The sequence below is a fragment of the Drosophila mojavensis genome, unplaced genomic scaffold (assembly GCF_018153725.1).
Source record: "Drosophila mojavensis isolate 15081-1352.22 unplaced genomic scaffold, ASM1815372v1 contig_81, whole genome shotgun sequence".
NCBI lineage: Eukaryota > Metazoa > Arthropoda > Insecta > Diptera > Drosophilidae > Drosophila > Drosophila mojavensis.
The window spans coordinates 327,121-353,565 of record NW_025318907.1 but is presented as its reverse complement, the minus strand read 5'-3'; the positions used below and the strand labels follow the sequence as shown (position 1 = coordinate 353,565).

Below are 26,445 nucleotides of genomic sequence, written 5' to 3'. Positions count from 1 at the left end.
TAAATACAGAAAACAAAAACAAAATGAAATAAAAATAAAATAGCAGAGAAGATTTCTATTTTGTGCGCGCTGTGCGCTGCCAAGTTGGCTCAGCTGTCGAGAAAGATGGTCAAGGCAAGGCTGGCCGCAAGGGGCGCAAGTCGCGTGTTTGGTAGCATTGACCGGGCCATAATTAATCAGTTTTTATGGGCCAGAAAATTAGCGAAATGAAAATCAAAATGCCGCCCAGCTCTGCCCAGCTAATGTCCAATTTAATATAAATATATATATTTATAGTATCACATTTGGATTTCCCCCTGTGGCTAATCAACCTACAATCATTCCACCAGGTTTTCAATGGACTTTGCCTTGACGTCGTCGACTTTGTTTTGATCTTTCGAGTTGTCTCCTTGTTCCGCAATGTATCGCTAGCTGTGGCAAACATTGTTGTTGTTGTTAGAGTTGTTGTTGTTGTTGTTGGTTGACTTTGATTTTTAGTTTGTTAATAGCACAATTATTTCGAACAAAAGCAGCTACGCAATTAAGAGCACATTCAGCTGGCAGTCAAGGCGGCTGCCATTGAACTTTGTGTTAATGCGCGAAAAATAAAATACAAAAAACAAATAATAATAATAATAATAAAAATGTAATTTATTAACAATTTTATTGACGACCTGGTTTGCTTTTTCGTTCGCTGTTAATTGAAGCATTGCGGTATTAATTTGATTTGATTTCTCAGCTATCAAGCAAACGGCTGGCACATTCACATCACAAATCGATGCGAATCGTACGGACGTCATGCGTTATCTTTCACAGTGCTGCACAGAATTCTGTGCACCACCATTCGCAACTCACTCTGCATGAATTCATATTTGATTCGCTTCAAAATCGTTAGCATTGGCATTGCAAGTTGAAAAAACTGTTTGTCGAATTTATGCATGTATTTTTTTTTTTTTTTTTTTAATTTATTATTATTTATTATGTTGTCTTTTTTCTCTTTTTTTTAGATTTTTCTCTTTGATTTTTTTTCTTTTTGTATTTTCCTCGATTGATTTATTTTTATCATATATTTTCACGCAACTCCTACGCAAATTCGTGTATTTTTTTGTGCTCTCCTTTGATCTCTATTAGATTATTCATCGTTTTCCGGTATAAAATTAGAATTCAGTTATTTACTGTAGTTTAATTGCTTCGATTACACGTAGAGTTAATCAGAAATTAATGTTTTTTATCAGGTTGTTCTATAAATAATATTTTGGTTCGTTGGTTTTTCGGCGTTTGTCGATGCTCGTACTTTTTTTTTTTAATTAATTTTTTTTTTTTTTTTGTCCGTCCTCACGTTTCTCGCTGATTAGTTGTTAATTGATTTGATTTTAATTATTTTTTATTGCACTTATTTTGCATATTCTAATTTAATTACATATCTGGCTACATTCGGTTTGATTAAATTATTCGTTTAGATCATTTCGCTGGTTTAATTGCTTTTTATTTCGCTGCTAGACACATTTTTTTTATGTTTTTCGTTCGAAAGTCGTCGACAAACTGCGCTGAGATTTTCGAGCTGCTGGCAGCAGCGTAAAAGCAACAAAATTTATTTAGCAACAGTATTTTATTTTGTTATTATTTAACAGCTCTTGTGGCAGAGCAGCGCAGCGCAGCAAAGCACAAAAAAGAAAAAGAAATAAATTGTTATGTATTACTAACAAAAAGGAAAAACAGCGAGAATAGTATATTATACTGAGAGAGGCTCGCGAGTGGAGAGCCCCAGCGATAAGGTCGACGCACGCTCAGCAAACACAAATTGTACAACAGCAACAAATAGAAAAATAGAAAAATCAAATAAAAATAAGAAAACAAACTAGACAACAGTTTGCAGATAAGCTAAATGCATATTATTAAATGATAATGCTGATTATTATGATGACGCGAAGAGAGTATTTGGCAATACATATACTTGTTCATATATTGAGAGAAACATATATATACATATATTTAGATTTACACATAAGAGCGGGGCCACTGCGTTTCAAGGTGGATCTTCTCTTTGGGTTGCCTCATCGTTTTACAGACAAATATTAACACGTTTTATTTGACTATTTGCCTATCGATTCGTGTTCGTATTCAATATTTGCCTTGCATAGACTTGACATATCATGCTTTATGGTTTCAATGAAAAAACGCCCCACAAATTTGTGGGGCAGTCAATCGATCAGCTGTGGGCAATCGATCAATTTATAAGCAATTTGTTATAATTTTAAAATTTGCTAAAATGTGTAACTAAATATAGAGCAGCATATAAAACAAGATAGCTCGAATATTGTTGAAATATAGATAAGCCTATATAAGCTAATGTTTGTTTCTACTTATGAATTTTTTGTTAAAAAGTATTGCACACTGGGCAGGGCTTAAAAATATTTTCAAGAGCAGTCCATCACTCAGAGCGCTATATTTTGCAGCTCCTGCCGAATGATCAATGATTAAGCAATTTCTAACTAGCTAAAAATAAATTTAGTAATGTTGCTAATAATTAATAATCATAAGAAAAATATATCTAAATTTGATATACCAAAGAGTAAATACTTTTTAAGAAATCGGCAGTGGAATGAAGATTTTAATGAAGTCATTTATCTTTCAAATTAATCAGCCAAAATGTAGCTAAGGTCTAAGCAACAGCAACTCTTTATAAATAATAAAAAATATATATGCTTCTTAAAAATCAATATTATATAAATTTATAATTATATAATCTGAAATAAATTTTACTATTTAATTAAATACATTTATTTGTAACAAAATACATTTTTTTCAGAGTCTTTTGTAATTTTAAAAAATATAAAACTGTCTCAAATTTGTCTACATACTTATTATTATACAAAATATATGTATGTAAAATAAATATGTAACATGCATATATATTTATTATATTTATTATATGTATGTAAAATAAATATATAATATTCATATACATTTATTATATTTATTTTTTATCTAAGTTTCATAAAGAGCTTTGACTAATTATACACAGAACATTTATAATCTATAATTTTTCTTTCGTGAGAGTATCTTGAATCAAACTTTGCAAATTTTCAATTGTTCTCGATGTACTTGTCTAGACTTGCTTTAGGCCTCAAGGTTAGCATGTATGTACATGATATCTCATTTTAACATTTTGGCATTTGGTTATTATTAGATAGTTTGCTGGGCTCGTCTCTCAGCTCGGCGTCAATTGTCAAGATTTCTTTTCTTTTTTTTTTTTTTGGCAAGCAATATTTTGGCAACGCGTATTTGATTAAACGCAATTTATAAGCCATTTATTACGAGCCTATGCAAACGCTATTAAGGTGCTCATATATCACATATACAAATATATATATATTTATATTTATACAACAGTTATCATTAATCAATGTCAGCTCTATGCTCCTGGGCCAGCTGAAAGGTCCGCGAGCAAAAAGCGACAATTTGATTTGTTTATGTTCGGCTGAATTTCTTGCATTGCGTTTTGCACACTTTATGGCAAATTTATGGCATAAACAAATACAAGAAAAACGAGCTAGCAGCTTAAAACACAAAACAAAACAAATAAAAGAAACAACTGAATAACTACAACAACAACAACATTAGCAGCATTTGCATGCAAATTGAGCGCCAAATGCGCATTTCAAAATTGATTTAAGATACGAACGCCTCGAATCGCCTTGAAGTTGGTTGTAAACTCCAATTGAGTTTGAAATGCCAAAGATGCAAAGCGATTGTATCTGCACTGGCCATAAAGTATCTGTATCTATGTATCTTTGCCTATGCAGCTAGCTCGACGCTTTATATGCAGCTTAATGTCTCCCGATTGGAGGCAGACCAGACACTTTTCTGGGCGGGGCCCGACGCAAAATAAAATTGAATTATGTCGTGGCAGCTCGCTTTTTGGAAGCACATTTAAATATTGCTTTGATCTGAGCTGTTTGCGTGTCGAGTTGACAGCTTCATGCGTTATGCAGCGCTATAAAAAACATGACTGTACGATGGGATGGTGAAAACTTCACTCAAATTAGTGGAGAGCATAAATTAGATTGACGGAATATATTCTAAAGGATTTTATATATGTTTGACCTGCAGATGTTTTGCAGTTTTTAATAAAAATTAATAAAGAGGCATTTTCTGTTTGAATTTAAAAAAAAAAAAAAAAAAAAAAACAAAATAAATTTTAATAATTATCATATGAAAATAAATCCTATGTAGAAAATATAAACGTAGAAAATTAAAATGTATATTATATATTCAAGTTATATAATTTATTTTTATATTTATAAATTAAAAAAAAAAAATTATTTAATATCTTTTAGCAATTAATATTTAATATTTGTAATCTGTCTATGCAAATATCTATTTTTTTAGTATTGAAAATACTTTGAATTAAAAAGGAACATAATAATAATAATATATGAATATAAACATGTTTCGATATTTTTAAATGTAATAAATACTGTTTATATAAAAATTATAAAAAGAAGTAGACCAATTTTTTGATTTTTTTTATTTATTTATTTTTTATTATTATTTATATTTTTCATTTATTTATTTTTTTTTATTTATTTATTTGTTTTATTTTATTTTTTATTTTTATTTTATTTTTATTTAATTTTTTTTTTTTTTTTTTTTTTTTTTTTTTTTTTGAATAACCATAATTTCAACAAATTATAATGCCAGAAAAGGCATCATCATATTAACTTTTGTGTGAGATCTCTTTATTGCATGAAAAGACTTTTATTAAAAATATATTGCAAGTGAAATAAATATAATTTAGCAGCATATGCTAAGATGTTTTTACGAAAATAATTAATAATATAAGAAATACTATTGATCTTCGAATATATACCTAAATATATAGAGGTACTAATCCCACAAGAGAGATCTTCGTATTCATACTTAAATATGTTTATAGTGGTTGTAGTCAGACAATCAGACCCAAAAAACCCGCTAGTTAATTAAAAACATAGCCAACTAAAATTGAAGGCAATTATTTCTTGCGCTTGAGCGCAATTTCTGCTGTAATTGCAATTGTTTCATATAAGAAAATTTCAATTAAATTCATTGCACGACCACTGTAGGCCATATTTTTAATACAATTACTCATTCTATTCGCTCCATTGTGCAGGATTTCGACAGCTTGCAACAGTTGTTCAAAATTTTTCACACTTTCATGCGTTCAAGTGTCACACGCGCGGCGGCGTTGCTAATTGCTAAGAAAAGCAACGGCAAACGCAATCGCGAAATAAAAAGCAAAAGTATCTTAGAGATACAAGTGAAGTCGTCTGCCGACTATGAATCATGCAGCATTGGAACCGAATAGAGCAGAGCGAGCAGCCATGAGTATTTCCTCGTCTATTTCGAGACGCTAGACGCGAGCAGATATTCAGAGATATTCACTCACCTGCGGCGACATCAAAGTAACGATCCCACGTGCTGTGGCCCATGCGGCGTTCCTTGGCCTCCTTGGAGCCGTAGCCATTGTTGAGGCTTAGGCTCAGGCTGAGACTGTTGTTGTTGCGATCCATGGGAGTGGAGTGGGAGCCGCCGTTGGCATAGCTATAGGCGCCCGCCTTGCGCCGCTTGGTCGAGGCCCGCTCCAGCGTTCGCTCGAAATCGCTGCAGACTTCGTCGAGTGCCTCGTGGAGGAAGGCGCGTCGTTCCGGCGGACTAACGGCCGGACGGGCATGTCCGTAGCTGTGATTGCTCTGGCTCCTCGGTGACGGATAGATGCCCGCATCGCTCTCGATGCCGCCGCGCAGCGAGGAGCAGGTGGAGGAGGCGGTGCCGTAGGGCGACTCGGGGCGCGGTGCCAAACTGCTGCTACCGTAGCTGAAGCGTGGCACCGACGCCGAGCGCGGCCGATAGCCGGCCGACTGTCCGGCAGCGGGGCGTGGCGAATCCGGTTCGCTTTCATGTGCGGCCTGTGAAATGTAAACAGGTGACAAGTTAATCAAGTGCGAAATGCGCCTCGGGCAGATCAAAGCCCACCAAATTCGACTCACCTCTATTAGCTTGGGCTGCACACGGCCTTCCGGCTGCCAGTCGCTGCCAAAGAGACTCTCGAAGCCCAACATAAACTCCATCGACTTGCGCGAGCGTCGACGATCGCGTCGCTGCAGCTCCTCCTCGCTGGGCTTGGCATTGGCCAGGGCCTCGCAGTAGCGCACAAAGTCCAGGTCGATGTGGTAGCCATACGGACAGCAGTTGCAGCTGCGCACCGACCTGGTCAGCGTAGAGTTCGGGGTGCCACTATCACTGCCCGGCAATTGACGTGCTGCAGAGAGAAAGAGAGAGAAGCAGTGAGACCGGATGAGCAGCGCAAACAAAAAAATTGTATCTGAAATGCAGACAACGTGTATCTAAATGTCACTATCAAGGTCACGTCCGTCTGAGTTCGTCTGCATCTGATTCTTGGTATTGGCAACACACACACGCACGCACAGCCTCTTTGACTCTTTTGGTTTCTTTTCTTCTTTTTTTTTTTTTTTTTGTGTATTCTGTCTGCGTCTGGCTTAGTTTTTGTGTTTGGCAGGCATTTGGTAGTCCCTGAGCCACACCTGCCGCTGCTCTAAAACACGTTTCAGCTTTTTGGTAATCGGAGCCGCAGACGCAAACACAAACGCAGCAGCGCCCAAACGCAGTTCCCAGAACAGATTCGTCTGTTTGGCTCTTGTCTGATTCGTTGGCTATATTTATGCTTAATTGCGTCATATAATAACTAATTTTGCTTAATTTAGATAACGAACTATGCACGCGAGTCAACAGCAATTTGAAAGCCTTGACTTGCCTTTTATGCGGGCCCATTAGCTGCGCTCCTAGCAATTTTCAGTAATTTTTGTTTTTCAATTAAACATGATATTTATTAAAACCAAATGAGAAATTATTTCATTTTCATTCCATAATTACTATTATTAAACTGAGAATAGAGAAACTAAAGAACGTAATTTTACTTACGTCATTTACAAGATTTTTTATAAAAAAAAAAATAATAATAATTATAAATATTTAACATTAAAATAAATGTTCAATAAATTAAATTAAGAAAAAAAAATAGTAAAAAAAATATATAAATGAATAAAAATTCAAATAAATAAAAACTTAAAAACTGAGATAACGGTGGATTTTTAAATCTTTGCTGTAAATGAAAATTTGTGTCTCACTATAAAAAAAAAAAAAAAAATTATCTATTATTTCTATATAAGCAATTCCAGCCACACCTCAAGAATATACATATATCTAATATACATATATTTTAATTTATAACTTCACTCTCCCTGCCACACTCACTTGCGTCGCATAGGCGCTGCCGAGGCTTTCTTGCCTCATAGAACAGCCAGAGTACCGCAAACCATAAGAAATTCCAAAGCATTATCTATTGACCTTCGTCCAGTCGCGAGCCCCAAGAAAATCGATAGATTGAGAAATACGCGTAGCAAATGCCCAGTTTCGATTGGCCGACCATTTGGTGTGCACGTTCTCGACCCAACTGGATCGGAAAAGAATCAAAATTCTTGGTGTGCTCATCACTCAGTTAGTTGTAATTGGCGATAAGATACGCAGCATTTAGAGCGCTTATCAGGCAGCTAAACAGCGCTCGCATATCAAGCGCTCTTCACGGTGTCGTGTGGCGCCATCTATGTGTGACGGCTGCAAAGCTGAAATTCGATTTCGGTTTCGCTTTCAACGGCACTCAGTGGGCATTCATTCATTCATAAAAAGCGTGCAGCTCTTTGCCTGTGTGGGCGTTCTGTGGGCGACGCTTGTGAAAGTGTTTGGACAGGTTGCTCCAGTGCTAACCAGGCCAACAAACTGCATATTGATGAGCTGAGTGGCAACGCTTGTTTTACTGCTAATTAGCCACAGTCACGGCCACGGTCGATCGCAGTGGTGGGGGCGTAGGCCTAAATGAAGGCGTGGTGTTAATGACGCTGCTTACCGGCTTCATTATCATCGCTGTATTGGACACCCACACACCCACACACACACACACACACACACACACTGAAATCACAGCTGTTTGAGTTGAGTTTGGCATGTGCTGCGTTTGCCTTGTGGGCGTCGAGGAATGCAGTCTGCCTAATGTCGCCTAATTGGTGGCCAACAACGGCTCGTCTGGCTAAGTGCTTGTCTATGTCGCGTCAGCGTGTTGGCCGTTTTCAATTGCAAAACATGGTCGCCACTTGATTGACTGTTGTAAATGCTGTGCCTCGGCACGTGTAAATGGGCATGTGAAACGAGCTGAGTGCAATGCTTTTTATTTAAATACTAGCCATATTTCTCAAGCAGCACTTACAGCTGCTCACCAGCCCACAAATAATTAGCACTTTCCAGAGATGTGTACCTTGGCCGGTGCTAACAAGAAAACACTAAAAGTCGACAAAAACAGTGAAAGTTAAAGTCTTGCTTAGCTCATGCCAGCATAGCTGACAAATAGAAGCGCTTAGATCATCGGCTTATATATATATATTTGTATTCAAATTCTATGCATTTTATATGTGGCAGATATTAGCATATAACACAGAATAAACAAATCTATATATGTATAACAACTTTTGCTTTGACTGACTGATGACTGATTTATAATCAACTAATAGCGCCAACCGCAGAGTCAACCAAATTGAAATTTTCATCAGGTTTCGCGTTCCGAACTGTATGGTAATAGTGGCGATGAATAGTAAATATAGAAATATATAAATATTTTTTTATATAAATATAGAAAAATATAAATATGTATAAAAATATACGTATAAGTATAGAAATATATATCAATAAATTTGACTTTAGGCAATTTCAGAACCTGAACGTACGCATATTTATATGTGTGTTTTTTTTTTTTTTTTTTGTATATACAGTAGAATCCCGATAATTCTAAATGGGAAGGGGATACGATTTTGTTCGATTTACAAAGAAATTCAAAATTTCAAGAATTATTCAGAACGAATTTCTTTCAAGAGGATATAATTTTTTTCGATTTATCGTTATATTTGATTTAGCGGGGTACGAATTATCGAGACTCGACTGTATATAAATAAATAAATGTATGTATAAATGAAAATACAATATATATGATTATATATATTTCTTCTAGTTATGAAACAATTTAATAATTTTCATATATACCCTTATGAAAATAAATTTATAATTTTTCAATCTAAGTCTTATAAACTTGTATTGTTTTTATTAATTTCATGTTTTATGAGCATTTAAAGCTGAAAAAAAATAAAATAAAATAAAATGATACAAAAACTTTATGTTTACGAATACCCTATATAAATGTATTATCTAAAAAACTTCAGTATAAATTATATACTACTCTTCTCTGCGATTCTCATAGAATAATTTCACTGCTTGATTTTGTTATCTTAGGCAAACTTGCAAATCAAGAAATCTTTCAGTATGATAATAATTCATTTCCAAGATTAACTTAAAACTTAGCAAATCCTCTATTCATCACCTTTTTCATACGAATGACTCATTTCAAAAGTAAATAATCCAAAAGCCAGCTTCGGTTGCCCCTTCCATCAGTTATCGTTACATTGTGTGCTGGCCAACGTGAACAACTTTATTTACACGATTATGGGGGCACCATAAAAGGCGCCTATTTATTCGTACAATGACATAAATCGCGCACTCGGCACACATAAAAATTAAGAAATTAGCCCAATGGACAGGCAACAAACTGAGCTGCAAGTAAAGGTAAATTACGAGCATGCCCAGGCCTCTGGCCAGGCACGTAGACAGACTCTGACTCCGACTCCGTCTTCGACTCCAATTGGGCATCGATATGGCTGGCTTAATGGTGACAGCGAAACGTATTCAAGACAGACCCCGAAAACGAGGCATTATCATCATTATCACCATCGCCATCATCATCATCGAGTTGTAATGACTAAATCTTCTGTGTGGGCGTCTCGGACCCAGACCAAGACGTCGTCGTCTGCCCAGCATACGAAATGAAGCCGGCTTGTGAATGAATTTTCGACCGACAGCCAAGAGACAGCCACAGAGAAAAGGAGGCAGCAAAAAACAAACTGAAATTAAAACTGGTTGCCCGACTAATACATATGTCCGACTGATACATACATCATCCAATTTAGCCACATATGCTGGAGCAGTGGGGCTGACGCTGTGTCTGGGTCGGTATTTGTAGTGGGTAGGCGTTTGTTGCAGCTGCAGCTAATGAAGCTAACGGTGCAATGCCAACCACAGCAAAAAAAAAAACACAAACCACAACAGCAACAACAACAACAACAAATTGCCGTAAAGTGCAAAAATTTAATTATGCTAAACACGTGCAACCGCTGCACAATCTAATTTCCATGCCGCGACTCGAGTGACAGCAGCAGGAAAATAAATTCAGAAAATGCTACAATAATTTATTTTTATTGATACCTAGTGAAAATGGTCTATGTAAGCAGTCGATGGTAATTTATTTATTTTATTTATTTTTATGATTTTTGTTTTTTTTTTTGTTTTTTTTTTTTAAGAAAATTTGAGCAAAAGAAAGGAATCTGAATTTTTATGGCTAATTATACTAATTAACTCAAAGGCAGGTCGTTACTGTATAGGACCTAAAGTTCCCTTTTTTATCATTCTATGGCAGTGAATTATTATTTATCATTTATTAAGATTTATTTTCTAATTTACTAAAGATTAAAAATATGCTATATTGTCATTATATTATATTCTTATATCATGCTTTTCTTGGAATTTTAAGAGACTTGCGGCTTTCTTCTTCTGATATTAGGATTCACAAAATCGCAACAGCGTTCTACTTAACAGTGCCTTCAATCAGTAAGTAATCAGAGAAACAGCGAGCAGAGGGAGAGCAAACACAAGGAGGACGAGCAAAGGCAGCTCAGAGAGCTCAAAGAGCGATAATTACCTCCTTAAAAGTTCCATTACATACATATATACAATATACAAATGAGCTAATGAATTAGGAATTTTAGGAGCAACCGAGAAGGAAGAAATATATAATAATTTAATGTAAACAAATACTTTGATCAATGTAGATGTGGATTATCTAAATTGTGCGCAAATCAGAGTTTATAGCACTTTAATCAATAGTCAATCAAATTAATGACTTGGAATATACCATGAATATATAAGAATATCATATCTTTTACAAGAAATCTGAATGCTAATGTTCTTATATGAAAGCTGATATAAAGTCTGGCTTACATGTATATAAAAGATATAAAGAGTAATAATAATAAATAGGCTACACAGACTATACAGCATAGTCGTAGACATCACATAATTATAGGCTTCTTTTAAATCATTATTTAATGGCACTATGTTTACTTCATATCAACTCTTAAATAATATAAATAAAAAACTTCACATAATAAATAAATTTCGTTGGCAACAGTTAAGATTTTATAGGCGCCCAACTATAAAGCTGATTGGTCAACCAAAAGCCAAATCAGACGTTGATCACCCACTTTTATAAGCTCATATAACAGTTAAAGGAGCCTATAAAGACCTTTTAAAAAATAAATAAATATCCTCATGATCTGTCAATTTAAATGACTCTCTCTCTCTTTTTAGTGCATCAGCTATTTTTGCTTAATTGCTGCAGTTGTTCGCCCAGGTCTTCGCTTTGATTTGCTTTAAAGTGCTCCCCACGGAACGACTCGGTGGGCCAATTTATGGTTATTTTCTATGCATTTGATTATCCAATTAATGCACGGCTTCTTGGCTCTGGCTGCTATTATTATTTTCTTGATTATGATTCTCCACGTGTCATAAATTTTATGTGTAAACGCAACGAAATGAAAATGTAAATAAAAACGAAAAGAAAAAGAAAATACTAAAAATATTGTAAACTGCGTGTGGCTAATGAGCCCAATTTGGCACAGACTTGGCTCGTACTCGGCTGGCATTTACATTTCGTATTTAATTGGCTCAATTAACGCCTGCAAACCGGCCACGCCCACACACCCAAAAACGTCAACTCACATCCGCTGTCATAAGTTGGCCATAGCCAAATGAATGAATGAATAATGAATAAACTCCATCTATATCAATCAGAGCCCAAAAACCGGCTCTGGCTCTCGGGCTTAATTAAAAGTCAAATGCGAATTTTTGTGCGGCCAAATTTTGTGGAATTGCAAATATCGCCTGGAGGCGTAATCGACTTTGACTGTCGTCAAAGCCAGCTGACTCTCTTTCACGACACTGCCAATGGACACTGGAAAGTGCCTTGATTCCTGCATGTGCAGCCGATGCCAATCTGAGAGTTGCAGTTTGCCGCTGCGGCTGCTGTTGTTGTTGCTGTTGCTGCGACAAATTGACGCAGAGCAAAGACATTGCCATTTTTATGAACGGTGGGTGGGTGTTGCCGCCGTCATCGCCAATCTCTGTGCTCTGTGCGGGCGTCAAGTTGACCCACATTCAATTCCACCAGAGTGGCACTCATGTGGGCTTAAGCCGCGATTTTATGGCCAAATAAAAACCCACGCCCAGCCCCAGCCGCTTTACGTACCATTTTCCTCAATGAAGGCGCGTTGACTCCGCAAAACGAGTGACCTGCAAATGGAGTAAAGAAAAGAATTTATTATGGGAAATGCAAAATAGAAATAAACTTTTAGCAATTGCAATGATAGTTTATTTACTTATATAAAGCTAAATAATTAGCTCATGTAAACTGAAGTGATTTGATTTTAAATAATATTAAATTTTAAAGCTACCCTGGAAAATATAGTCTTAAAAATAAGATTATTATAAATACATAATTAAAAAAAATAATTAAATTAATTAAAAATAAAACAGTTAAATAAATATAAATGTAGAAAAGGCCTATTTCTCAGTCTAAACTCTTAAATTATTGTAAAATACCATTCACAAAAATCTGTAGTTAGTGAATTAAATTGAAATTGAAATACAATTTAACGTGTTAAGTCCGAAGTATGAAAATCTTAAACATATAAAAGCAAAGTCATCACGGATTGCATTATTTTATTCGCTCCAATAACCAACCTAGAAATAATTTTAGAAATTCCCATTTGCATTTTATATTTTCTATATATGCCAAACAATTTTCTTAACAACAATTTTCACTTAGGAAAATACATTCAACAATTTTCTCTTACATAAATATTGCATAATCCAACTATTCGAAAAGAAGAGCTAATAAAAATATATTACAGACAGACTTGGATTTGTGTTTATGCTCCGATATGACGTCTCGACATATACACAGAGATTTTTCCTCCTTCAGAGAGTCTTAGTCGATTGCTTGACAATGTTGTTATTCCCCCAGCTCGGAGGCAAAGACAAATTTATGTGTAAGCATAATGATACGTGTATCATAATCATAAACACACATATTAATTTGGACTGCGCTCCAAAAATAAGCGACGCCGTCGTTCGTCGTTCGTCGCTCGTCGCTCGTCGCACATGGATGCAACTTGACAGACTGGGCGAGGGGGGAGTAGCTGATGATCAGCTGCGGGGGAGGCGGCCTCTATGGGTCTGTGGCTCTATGGCGATGTCATGCATGCGATACGGAAAACCGCATAAATCAGTTGACGCATAAATTTTCATTTTACATAAATTTTGGAATCGAAATAAGCGCAATGTGAACAAAATTATGGCAGCAAATCGCAAGACGGCTTTCAACATGATTTGTTTATTTTATTTTAATATTCAGCAAACATTGTTGTTGCTGTTCTGCTTGTTGTTGCTGCCGAAAGCGTGGAGCAACATGACAGGCAATTAATTTAATAAGATATGCCCGCTGGCTGAGTCTACCCCCCCTTCACTCACATACAAGTCCCATTTTTGGGACTAATTGCATCAGGTTAGAGGACTTGGCCAAGCCAAAGTAAAAACAACAAATTATAAATAATTGCAGCTTCCGTTGAAACAAATGAAAATGAGAAATGCTGCACGCATGTACAATTTTCCAGGAAAAAAAAAAAAAGAAATGTATATGTATATATTCTAAATGGTGGGGCTGCAGCTAAAGGGGAGAGCGAAGTTCACTAATGAGTGCCTGAAATGATGAAATAGTCGCAGACCCTTGTGCTTGATGGCATGGCAAACAGATTATTGTGGATTTTGTGGCACGCATAGTTTCAAAGATGTTTCAAAATACCGACGACAACAGCAACAACAACACCAACAACAACAATGACAACAATGAGAACAAAAGGGGCCGCAGGCAAAACTCAAAATGTTGACAGCTTGATATATTTTATTATAATTTTCCTGTGTCGAGCAACTGCTGCAGCAGTGCACCCAGTGTGCAAGTGTGCTCAGTGTCTCAGTATCTGTATCCGTATCTGTATCTGCGCCTCAACTTAGTATCTGTGTATCTACGCATCTGCACAGCGCATTTTTGCTGCATTCTATGCGACAGCTGCCTTCAGCCCCTTGGCTAACAAAGCCAAGGCATTGATTTATTTATAAATCGTATAGATAAGTTCTATTTGAACAGTTGTCAATAGCCAAACAAATATTTGTGCACCAGAGCTTACACGCGTTTCCTGTGCGTTTTACACGCGTTCTACGCGCGTTTTCACAGGCTTTGCTCAACTTTTTGCACGCGGACCAACAAAAAATAGTTGATTGACAGCTTCTGTGGTATTTCAGTACATATGTTCAATTACAAATCAAAACATATTTTATGAGAAACTTTGAAAATAATATAGCAAAAAATACATAATTGTCAAATTCGCATTCAATGTTGTTATTATTTCTAAAAAAGGTTAAAAAAAAAAAAAAATTAATAAAATAAAACAAATTTAAATTAAATAATGTCTTAAAGTTGTTTGTAAAAAAAAAAAATTACAAAATGTATTATTCATTTTGCAATTTTATTTATATGACTTTATTTACTTTCAATAGTTTTTCATTTCGAGCAAAGTTTTTTGCTTAAATTTGTTGTTTCTTTTTTTTACAAATTTTATATTATATTTTATTATATTATTTATTTATTATATTTTTTACTATTATTATTTTTAATAATAATGTATTTCATGTAACTTAAATAATTATATTCTTTCCTTATTAATGCTTACATAATAATACTAATTTTTTAATAATAATATTTTATATATCTAAACAAAAATTGTTTACAACAAAAAGTTTTATTAGTTATTTTATAAAATATATATCAATAATTTCAATAAAACATAACAAATATATCAAGAATTTCATTCAAAACAGTCTACAAATTTTTGTTTATATTTATTTATTCAATTTTCGTAGTTTCATAAAGCTGTCAAAACCTATTTTAAATCCAACATACGCTGAAATGCTTTTAAAAATTGCATATTTTAAAGTCTTGCTTGATTTTGATAAAAAAAAAAATCTATTTAAGCAATCAATTTATCAAAGTTTTTGGCATTTTGCTTTAAGCCGCATAACAGGTTTTTCATTATCACCTCTGAGCAATTAGCTTGGGACTATGTCACATTTGATTTGTATGTTTAAGCGGTTCGCTTTGTTAGCCACATCTTGGCACTTTTGTGGGTCTAGTTTGAACTCACACTCACACCTTTAACTCACACCCACGTGGAGAGGCGTCGCAGCCGCCACATTGAATGTGTCTAACGAGCGATCTTTAATCTCTAAACAGCGCCCAATTAATTAGACTTTCCGGCCTCAATGTGGACCTAGTGGGGAGACCAACGCACAATATATTTATCTGCTTATCAGTATTACCTCCAAAAACGCTTGACGGCTTCCTGTTCCGTGGGTGTCAGGTGCGTTAGCTTTTGGGCAAACTTTGACTCATCGTACGACAGCAAATCGCCAGGTAAACTACCCACTCCGATACCAATATCACCAAGACTCACACTCATGCTGAATGGCTTCGCTTCGAGTCAGCTGGCTAATTAATTGGCATGCACGCTATTCTTGGCCAAATGGGAATTCTATGCCCGAAATTAATTAAATTTGATTGGCAGCGAAACGCCACGCCATGGCGACAACGTTCACTTCAGATTTGAATGCGAATCCGGGCACTAGAAAGCACATTGCATGAACTATTATTATTATTCACTTGCTGCACTCTCGGCTGACTCAGCGCCGTTACACACTTCACAAACACAAAACGATTTATTTTGTAAAAATGTTTTTTCTGCTTTTTTATATTATTTATTTAGTGTTATTTCGGTTTTAGTTCAACGTGAACGAGGCAACGCAACGCTCCGCGCTCGAAAATCGCTCGAATCGAACTGAAATGCGGCAGAGAAAAACTTTACGAGTTGCCGCTAAACTTTATGCTCTGTATGCATATGTATTTGTCTTGTATCTGTGTGTGTGTGTGTGTATTTGCTTTTATATATTGCTTTTTATTTCTATTTCTTTTATTTTGCTTGCTGACGGCCACAAAGAGCAGCACGACAGAACTTTGTTGTGTTTTGGTGTTTTTTCTTCTTCTCTCATTTGATTTTTGCTTTTGAGCCAACTCGAAGCTCAGCTCACAAATGGTAGAATTATCGATACGATAATTAATAAATATAAACAGCAGCAGCAGCAGCAGCTCAGCAAACCAGTTGAACAGTTCGCCAGAGTCGGCGTCGTCGTAACCTGTTGGAAACACCTAAACAAGCGTCATGCCCGATAAGCGCTTACAGCTAGCTGAGAGTATCTATATATCCCCCACTCTCTCTTTCTTTCTCTCCCTCTCTCTCTCTCCCTCTCTCGGTGTGCACACCCATTTGAAAGGCTGGCCACAGAAGCGTCGATATGGTTGATTCTTTTGCGCCTTCAATGCACATAAAAATGATTGATGAAGCCAAAAGGTGTCGCCTGCCTGTCGTAGGGCTGGCAACGGAGCCAGAGTTCACTTTGATGTTTCATGTTGCAGGCCATGCAAAGTCATTGCGTTTATATATATCAGCAACAACTCAAAATTACTATTTGTTAGAGACAATGTAACAGCATAATTATCGAGTCGCTCAATTTTAATTAGCAAAGTCATCAGACAACTTTGTCTATATCATACATACATACATATGTGCCATGAGTAAATATTGCTGCAAGAATCGAGTGCATTCGCCCACTTTGTAAACAGAAACGGCAAAGTAAATCCAATAAAAACAAGAACAACAAGAATTGACGCCAACTACTTCCCAATGCAAGCGCTCGACAGCAAAATGTTATTGTTGCCCCCAAAAAATAAAAAGCATGTGTAGCACACACACTCACACAAACACACACACACACACTCACACACACACACACATGACAAGCAGCGATAAGATAACACCCAAACACTTTCAGTCATTACAAGGTGTCAAACTGCATGTCATGCAGTCTGTCAGTACACGCACTACAATAGACACCGTTAACATAACAATGTGCCAAGAGCCCTTGATGTTTACACATTTGAGGCTGAAGAACAACTTTGCATTTGAAATTATATTTTAAATAAATGAAAATATTTTTCTTATTTATTTATTCACATAAATATAGTAAAGTCTTCAAAAACATATTTTAAATATATGTAAAAAGAAAAAATTTTTTTAGATATAAATATATACACAAAACAAAACAAAATATAATATATATATATTATATACAATATATGCGTAAAACAAAAATAAATATACACGTATAAATATAGCAAAATATTCAAACATATATTTTAAATAAATTTATTTTTTTTAAATATATATATACACACATTAATATATCAAAATATATTCCAGCATCAAATAAATATAAATTTATTGACTACTAAAAACAATAGAAACAATTAATATAGACAACAAGCACTTTGACAGTTTATTTTCAAATTTCATTCATTGATTAAAATCAGTTTGGAAAAAAAGATAACCGACATTGTTATTAGCTAACTGACATATTGAGCTCTTATGTTATTAAAATGTAAACATTTTAGGAGCTATTTATAGCTCAGTAAAATGTTTAGTAAACAAAGGAGCAGCGCAAATTTTCACATCGTAGCTGATTGTATTTAACAACTCACTCAATGTTTATCAAAGTAAAAAAAAAAAAATAACAAAAAGATCTTTACATCTATATTTATTGCAAAATTATTACTTGAATGAATAAAATGTATGTTTAATAAAAAATCGTTTAAATAATGAATAAAAATATTATACAAAGAAAACAAAATTGTGGTCGCTGTTGCTATAGCCAATGTGTACTGTATTATATATAATATGGGTAGATTATATATATTTTGACTCAGGCATAAATGAAACCTTTTGGAATATATTGTTATATATTTATATATATTATTATATATTTATAATATTTATATTTTATGTCAAAGTAGCGTTAACAAACATATGGTTAAATTTAAAAGATTTTATGATTATTTTAAAAACAGTTCATTTTTATTAAATCAAATTACTACTAGAATTAATAAAACGGCAATAATAATATTTAGTTTCATATTAATTACTATTCATATTAAGCCCAGCATCATATTGCTATTCGAAGTATTCATAAGCAACTTTAATATATTGACTTCCTATAAATTACATCTAGTATTTTCCTCTCTATGTAAATATCTATAAATAAAATACTAAGACAACTTTCTGTTCATCTCGTCGGACACAAAGCCTCAGCTATGTCAATTTCATGTTCAAATTGTAAATGAAACTGAATTGTTTGCCTACAGCCGCAATAATAATTATCAATGAATGGCTCATTATGGCTCTCTATTTACACAATTGCCGCCTTATAGGCGATGCTTAATATTTCCAATAGATTTCCATGTCACGTCGGTTATCAGCTTGGCGTCTATTGAACTGCAACTAGTCCATGAAATTGTTTTTATTTCTTCATTATTTGAAGGCAAACGCTTTAGTCAGTTGCATATTGATTTATGTGTTTGTTTTTAAATTTATGCTAATGTGTTCGTTCGATGGAAGCACGTCGGAATGAATATATTAAAATGCTTGAAATTTGAAGTTGGTTCGCCGAACTGTTAATGAGCTAACAGCAAAATTTCATGCTCCATGAAATTTCGTTGCTTATTAATTGTCGCGACCCTCGAGCCGAGACGTAGATACAAATTAGCTGCGACTTATTGGCAGAATAAATATTAAAAAAGCACAGAAACCCGATTCGAAAGAGATAAGTGAGCCGGTTATAATTCGCATTCATATATCGTATCGTATCGTATTTTTGGTATATGTATCTATGATTTCATAAACAAGTTTGGCCTGCGGACTTCGTGGCTTTTAATTATGCGTTAGAGATTTCTGCACATGGAAATCTCATTGCGGACACCGCAATAAATGTTTCAATAAATGACTGCAATTATTTATGCGTCACACCCAATCGATTTTTCGCCATGATAGCTGGCTGAGCCGGTGCCCGAGGCCTCTGCGGGTCTCAATTCTCCAGGTCTCAAGCTCTCCAGTTCTCCAGATATCGAAGTCAACAAGAAAATGTTTTATTGATGTGTTGTGGATAATGTAATTTTGTATTGTTTAAATTGTTGCCGCCTTGCTTGGAAGTCATTAATTTTTTTTTTTTTTTTTTTTTACTTGTTGGTTATTTTTTTATGTGCCTGCTTGACCGCCGGCGTGGATCACTTTTTTTTTATGGCGTTTGTCATTTTTAATTTTTTTTTCTGTTTAGATTTTACAACTTGTGCGACTCGACGTTTTTTTCACAGAAGCCCCGCAGAGCAATGGACTACTGTGTGGCTTGTAAGTTAGCTTGGGGCTTTAATAAAGTTGTCCAGCGAATGTCAACTGAATGACTGTCGCATTGAAAAAGTTCTTAACAAGCAATATTTTTATTAAAATTTTATATGTCTAAATAATTAATATTTTTCCCTATAATACAATTTATTACTTAGAGACTTTGCTAATCAGAATAATAATAAGAATAATAATGCTAAAATAATTTTTCAATAATAAAAATAAAAAAAAATACTAAATTATGAATAATAAAATTAAAATAAAATATATATAATAATGAATAAGAAAGCTAAAATTAAAATTTTTCAAATTTCAAATCATACAAAAAATTATACCTTTCAATGGTTTATAATTCAACAGAATAAATTAATTATCAAATAGAATTTTTGCAGCTCTAAGCAAAATAACAGTAGACTCTAGAAATTTTCTTTAATTTTATATATCAGACAAGGATTCAAAAAAGTATATTCCATAATCAGTCAATTCCAAAGAGTCTTTAAATGTGGAATATGTTTTCTCGTTTTATTGGATTCACACAATTTGAAAGAGGCCCCTTATAAGCTAGACAGCTCTTCAAACGTTGAGCCAGTATTAAACAGTCAATCACATCCGATTGCAAAATGAATTCATATGCCCTTATCTGATGGGGAAATCCCAATCAGAATCTAAACCGGTACTAATCTCTGATCGCATCTCATATAAAAGTCACAGCTCATGCGATCATTTCAGTAGTTCAACTGCAGCAGCAACAGGAAAAGCAACATTTCACTTCAAGATGAACTCTCTCAGATTTTTAGCCTTATGGGCTTTATTCCTGGCCATAAACATGGCTCAAGCCTATGCAAATTGGATAAACGATATTGGTGCAGAAGTTGTAAGTAGAATATATATAAGAAGTCTGTCAACATATTTCATGAGAACATTTTAATACAGGAAAAGTCAGGCAATGAAGTCGATGATATGGGAAAAGATCTCGTAAGTTATAATTTTCTAAATAGATAAATAAATAATCTCTAATAAATGCATTCCAGGATAAAATCTTTGCTCAAGATTTCTTTTCGCAGAACTAAAAAGACGAATCTGACTTGATGTTTGAAGTAATGGAAATTTATATAAATATGTATATGTACAACTTTTAGTTATTAAGTATTTGGTCGTCGGGCATACCCAATATGAACAACATTTCTTATAAAAGAAGCAACATATTAAGCTGATTAAGTATATATACATATACACATACATATATGTAAAGCACATTTATGAGCAATTGCTGTACTCTGCTTTGTTTGCTAATGGAAATGGAAGACAAGAATGCTGGAGTCAAGTTTGGAATAAACAACTATTAGAATGATACACTGCAATAGCATAGGAGACTATATGTGCATCATGAAAATGCCAAAGCTTTAGTTGTTGAAAATAATGTAAATATTAAATTAAATGTATATTTTTTTAAAACTATATTTAACTTTTATTTTCATTATTTATTATTATTAATATTATTATTATTATTATTATTATTATTATTTTTATTTTATTTTATTTATTTATTTTTTTTTTTTTTTTTTTTTTTTTTTTTTTTTTGTTAAATAGAAAATTTAAGTTGTTGAAAATATTGATTATTATTTATTTTTAAGTAAGCCAGTTAATTTTCATTAACTGATTGCTTCAAATAATAATAATATAATAATGAAAATAAGAGTTAAATATATTTTTTGTAAATATGCATTTAATTTAGTATTTACATTATTTTATAAGTATTAGCTACTTTTATCTCAAGCTTGAGTAGTTAAAAAAAAATGATTTGAATTATTTTCAATATTTATTTTATTTTAAATCTTTAAACAAGTTTTCAAACTCTTATTCAGATTCTTATTTTATCTCGCATTCAGAGTATTTCATATTCTATAAATCTAAAACACAAATTCTAATTTTTTTTTTTTTTTGGCAAATTGAGCGTTATCAGCTGCGTTGCGTCTGTAAAGCTACTTATTTATACGCCAACCAGATAAGACGACAGTCGTATAATTCCAGCAGCATCTGCATCATCGAAAATTGTACAAAAAAAAAAAAAAGAAAAGAAAGAAGTAAAAGCGCGATTTCAATATGAATTACAACGGTTTACTAATTTTAACGGTTATCCTGTTGGCTGTCAATGCGGATGTGGCCAACGGTGATCTATGGGACAGTATTAAGGATACCTTTGTAAGTTGGCATTCAGCATAAACCATATAGAATATATATACTATATAAAGATATTTAATATATATATTTTTTAGAACGATGCTGTCGACGCAGTTAAAGATTTGTTCTCCTAAGCTCAAGCCAAATGAATTGCATTGAAGGGAATTAAATTGTAAAGTGAATGTTTTGGTTATTGAAATAAATCAAATGTAAATTTCTCGTCTTTTTCATAGTTTTTTTGTTGCAGGCATTTAATTTGTTTGTGTGCACAGTATTTACGCTTGTTTTCCGCACAAGTGTGAAAGGCAGCTCCATCTTGATTTCCACTTAGAGCGATGTCTCGCTCTTTTGGGGTCATTTCAATCAGCACCTGTCACACGGTTCGAGCGTCGGCGTGTGAAGTATTTCGAGTTGTTGTCTGGCTGGCTGCGTCTAGACGACAGAGCGGCTCACATCGTTGTTGGAAATTAATTAAAAGAAATTGCTTTTGGCCGCTGGGCGGCTGTTGAAAACGTTTTGCTAGAACATCACTCAACACTTTCGCCCGCTAGACCAACGAGCTGGGATTTGCTTCGTTTTTTCATTATTCATCTCTCTCTCTCTCTCTCTCTCTCTCTCTCATTTTCATTTATGCCCGCGTTTATTTTTTTGCATATCGATAAGCGTCTAGTCGCGGCCCGTTGCAATCATAATTTATAATTTATACGTTTCGGCGCTGTTTATGGCAGGCTAACAAATTTCCTGCTGCCGCCCCATGTGGTCAGCAAACGGCGGCCAGCGCGATACAAGATACAAGATACAAGATGCAGGCGCAAGATACAAACGCCAAAGGCGGCTGCCATCAAGGCCGGCGACCCAATCGCCAGCTTATGACTGCCAAATGCCATGAGGCGCATAATCGAAAACAGAATAAACGCGTGCGCTGAGGCCTGACGCCTGCCCGGTTGCCCGGTTGCCCGGCTACCCTGCAAAGCCGTAAATTATGATATGCTGTACAGTGAAGCCAGCTGCGACAGCCGTGGGGCAGGCGGCATAAATATAGTATTCGAGTTGATTACAATCGAACGTGGACTAGGCTAGCAAAAGGTGAACAGCTCTCCAGCTCAATCATCTCAGTCATGATCATCGCTCGACCTGCCCACCCACAGTCGGAGCACATTTGCCAGCTCAGCTCAGCTCGGACTATTTGTCAATTATCGCATTGACCGATCCGCTGCCAGTTCAATCGCACGCCTCTGGACTGTAAAGCAGAGACAAATCCGCTTATTGCATCATGGCACAAACAATTTAGCACTGAGCGCTGATTACAGACAGCCACAAAGCTGAACTAAATGCTGTTACACTCAGCTACGGCATTTGGCTAACGCTTTGAGCTGCGGGGCGTATACGCTATTTGCATATGTCGCAGCTTGTGATGCGATGACGCCGCTTCATTAGGCACGGCACATGCATTGCATACACTTACCTTCAGCAACTCCTTACTCTCTGTTGCTCTGCTCGCCTGTGAATTTTATAACTAGTTCCCATTAAATTGTTAATAGATGATGCACGTTGTATATAATAAAAAAAGTTTATATATTCGCATTACGCTATTTGCTAATTAATCGATTTCGAACATGCTGACAATTCAGATGACTAAACTGCTAAATGTCAAATATACAGGGTATTTGAAGGCATTTGGAGAACAAGAAAAGCTTTTTCATTAATTTATTATTAATAAAACCAACAATTGCTAATCTAATCATTTCTTATATTATTAAAGTTTCTTTAAATATGATAAAACATTAATATGATTTTAAAATTGTTCATCAAAATGTTTATTAATTCATTTTTTTTTTTTATAAAATCTTATATTATTAATATAATTTTTAAAATATTTAAATTATTATTTAATTATTAAAATTATTATTTTATTACATTTATCAAAATTTAAAATTGATTAATTATTTAAAATTATTTTAATAATAAAAAATATAATAAATTATTGAAATAATTTTAGATAATTAATTTATTTAAAATTTTGATAATAAAAATTAATAAAACGATTGAAATCAAATAAAATTAAAATATTTTAAAATTATCAAAACTTTTTTATAGGTCAAAAAGTTTTTTAAAAAATAAGTCGAAAAATAAAAAATTTTAATTTTTGAATTAAAAAATTTTTGAAAAAAAAAATGAATGAATAAAAAAATTGCCTCAACTGCAATGCAGTAATAGTTTCTTTATATAAGTTTCATCTATACTCATTACTGCTCAATTACTGGATAGCTCCTAGTCGTGTATACCCGTTTTGCAAAAGTTGCATTTGGCTTTTGCCCGCTTGCCGCCAATTAATAAACATTTACGCTCTTTGCATTGATTGCCCGCCGGCGATAAGTTGAAGCGACTTTTAAGACCTGGGCGTACTGGGCTCCGTAATTGAATTTCAAATTTCAAATGCATGTTGGTGAAAGTGAGTTGCAAATTTCAATTGAGAGGTGCCGCGGCAATCGATGACGTCGACTCCAGAAAATGTGTTTTTGCTTCCTTTTTTTCATTATTACCGGCCAGTCGTGAGGGCATAAACAAAAGCAAAAAATAAGAAATAAAAAACTAAATTTACTCATAACAATTTCCGAGTTGAAATCGATTTTTTGATTTGTTATTTTTTCTGCTGCTGCGCAGTTGGCCAGCTTAGCTTGAGATCGGCTTATTGAGCAGGTGGAACGTTTCTAGAGGCCGTCAATAAATAAATACGTGTTGTATATGCAAATATTTGGAGGCCAAACGAATTGCCCCGAAATGGTGACAACTTGTAAATATTTTAAACGCCAGTCGTCTTTGGTCATAAGACACGCTCAGAAAACAAAAACAGAAAACATAATTTTGTTCAGCTCTGTGGTGGAATCTGGAAATCGTATTTGTGTCATATGCAAACGAGGCAGTGAGAACAGAACCGAGCAGAAATAACTGAAATTCGATAGCCCAAAAATAGCAACTATGTCGAGTGTAAATAATGAGTTGTGAATACGTAGAACCTCGTTGACAGTTCGCAGTAAGTCCGAAAACCTGTTCCACACAGAGGCGTAGGACAAAGGGATGCATGCCATGATATGATATCAAAATATCTGATCGTCAAAGAGAATGAGTTTCCCATAAGGCATTTGTACCTTTTCAATATGTCTAAAGTGCTGTAATAGATACTTCCACTCCTAGAACTAGAGCCTCAAAGCGCATGCAAACACTTTGTACATAATCATCGAGACACTTGACCGCAACACGAAATGGACCGCAGGCAAAACTGAAGTATTTTTTGTTGTTGTTTTTTTCAACACTTGGAATTGGGCCTGGGGGCATTATAATTATGCCATTACGGTTACGAGTGCTCATTACACTGAGCGAATTTCACGACAATGGAGCGCAGCCTTCAGTCGACCAATTATAAATGGACATTAAGCTGATGAGTGTAGAGTGCTATTCCGACATATGTATCTACACAATAGACAACGCGTCGACAAGTGACTCTCACAATTGGCACTCACTCGCTGCCAAACAACGGAAGTTGTCTCCAAGGCCACCTCGATTTCATTCATTCATTCATTCAAACAAACAACAAAATAAAACTCGACTTGAATTACTTGCAAATTGCTGGCTCAAAACATGGCAGGGCAGCTACTGAGATATTATTATATAAAAAAAAATAAAAATAAGACAATCTCAGGCAGCTGCTGTATACGAAATGAGCATCAATATTTATGCATACATTTTGGCCAGCTGCTGCCACAAATATGTGCAACTCAAGAATAATTGGGAACCCATTTAACAACTTTCCCACAACATATCAAAATTCAACAAGTGCAGCATCAAGTGGATTTCATATCATATAAACATACAAAACTAAATCAGCCAGAAATGCAAAAAAAAAAAAAAAAATGTTTATTTAAATAAAGACGTAATTGAAATGTAGTCGACGTATAAATACAGTTTTATAAATATTTAAATAATAAATTATTACATCTAAGATTGGACAATAATTAAAAAAAATATATATAAATAAATAAATATAATATATAAAATTAAAGACCAAATTGGAAAATAATCGTCGTAAAAATACAATTTTATAAATATTTAAATTCATTTCTGTATAATTATATTGTGTCTAAAATAATCATAAAAGAAAGAGTATATAAGATTCTAGACGTATGAATGCACTTTTATAATAATTTTAAATTTATTTAGTAGTATGTCCAAAATCATATGCAAGACATAAAGAGATCATAAATTATTTCATTAAAAAATTGAAATATTATTATTTTAATAATAAATTTTAATATTTAAATAAGTTATGCAATAATTAAACACATATCAGCTCTATTTCCCACTTCACACACAAATTTTCACATTAAAAATTTTACAAACAACATCTGTAGCCCAATATACCCTTTTGGTTAGGGCAAGCGCAACAATTTCTGTTGCCAACTGCATAAATCAAAATGAAAGCTCGAGTTACCAGGGCCAGAAACTGCAGAGGCAAGCGTTATTCCTCACGATGGCACTGATGATGGAACCGGCTGGCATAATAACAGAGAACAGAGCACTTCTTGGGCACGACGCAAATAACTTGCAGCGTGACTGGATA

The 26,445-nt window shown here is 34.3% G+C and overlaps 1 protein-coding gene and 1 long non-coding RNA gene across 6 annotated transcripts in view; one reads left to right on the top strand and one right to left on the bottom strand.

The window, feature by feature from the left end:
* LOC6580324 (KN motif and ankyrin repeat domain-containing protein 1) overlaps positions 1–26,445 on the bottom strand; it is a 40,770-nt gene that overhangs the window by 7,914 nt on the left and 6,411 nt on the right. Inside the window, exons 1-4 of one of the 5 annotated variants that reach the window (XM_015164181.3) lie at positions 15,682–16,149; positions 12,497–12,540; positions 6,009–6,280; positions 5,408–5,927 (exon numbers count right to left, since the gene is read on the bottom strand). In XM_015164181.3, coding sequence (XP_015019667.1) covers positions 5,408–5,927; positions 6,009–6,280; positions 12,497–12,540; positions 15,682–15,821 — 976 coding nt within the window. In that variant the 5' untranslated portion in view covers positions 15,822–16,149. Of the gene's footprint in view, positions 1–315; positions 940–5,407; positions 5,928–6,008; positions 6,281–7,293; positions 7,391–12,496; positions 12,541–15,681; positions 16,150–26,445 lie in introns of those variants that run through there. The other 4 variants (XM_002006136.4, XM_032729551.2, XM_015164180.3 and 1 more) reach the window with 4 other exon arrangements.
* On the top strand, positions 21,374–22,052 carry LOC116804049. The gene is made up of 2 exons (XR_004364057.2): positions 21,374–21,848; positions 21,923–22,052. It is a non-coding gene; the product is annotated as an uncharacterized LOC116804049 (long non-coding RNA).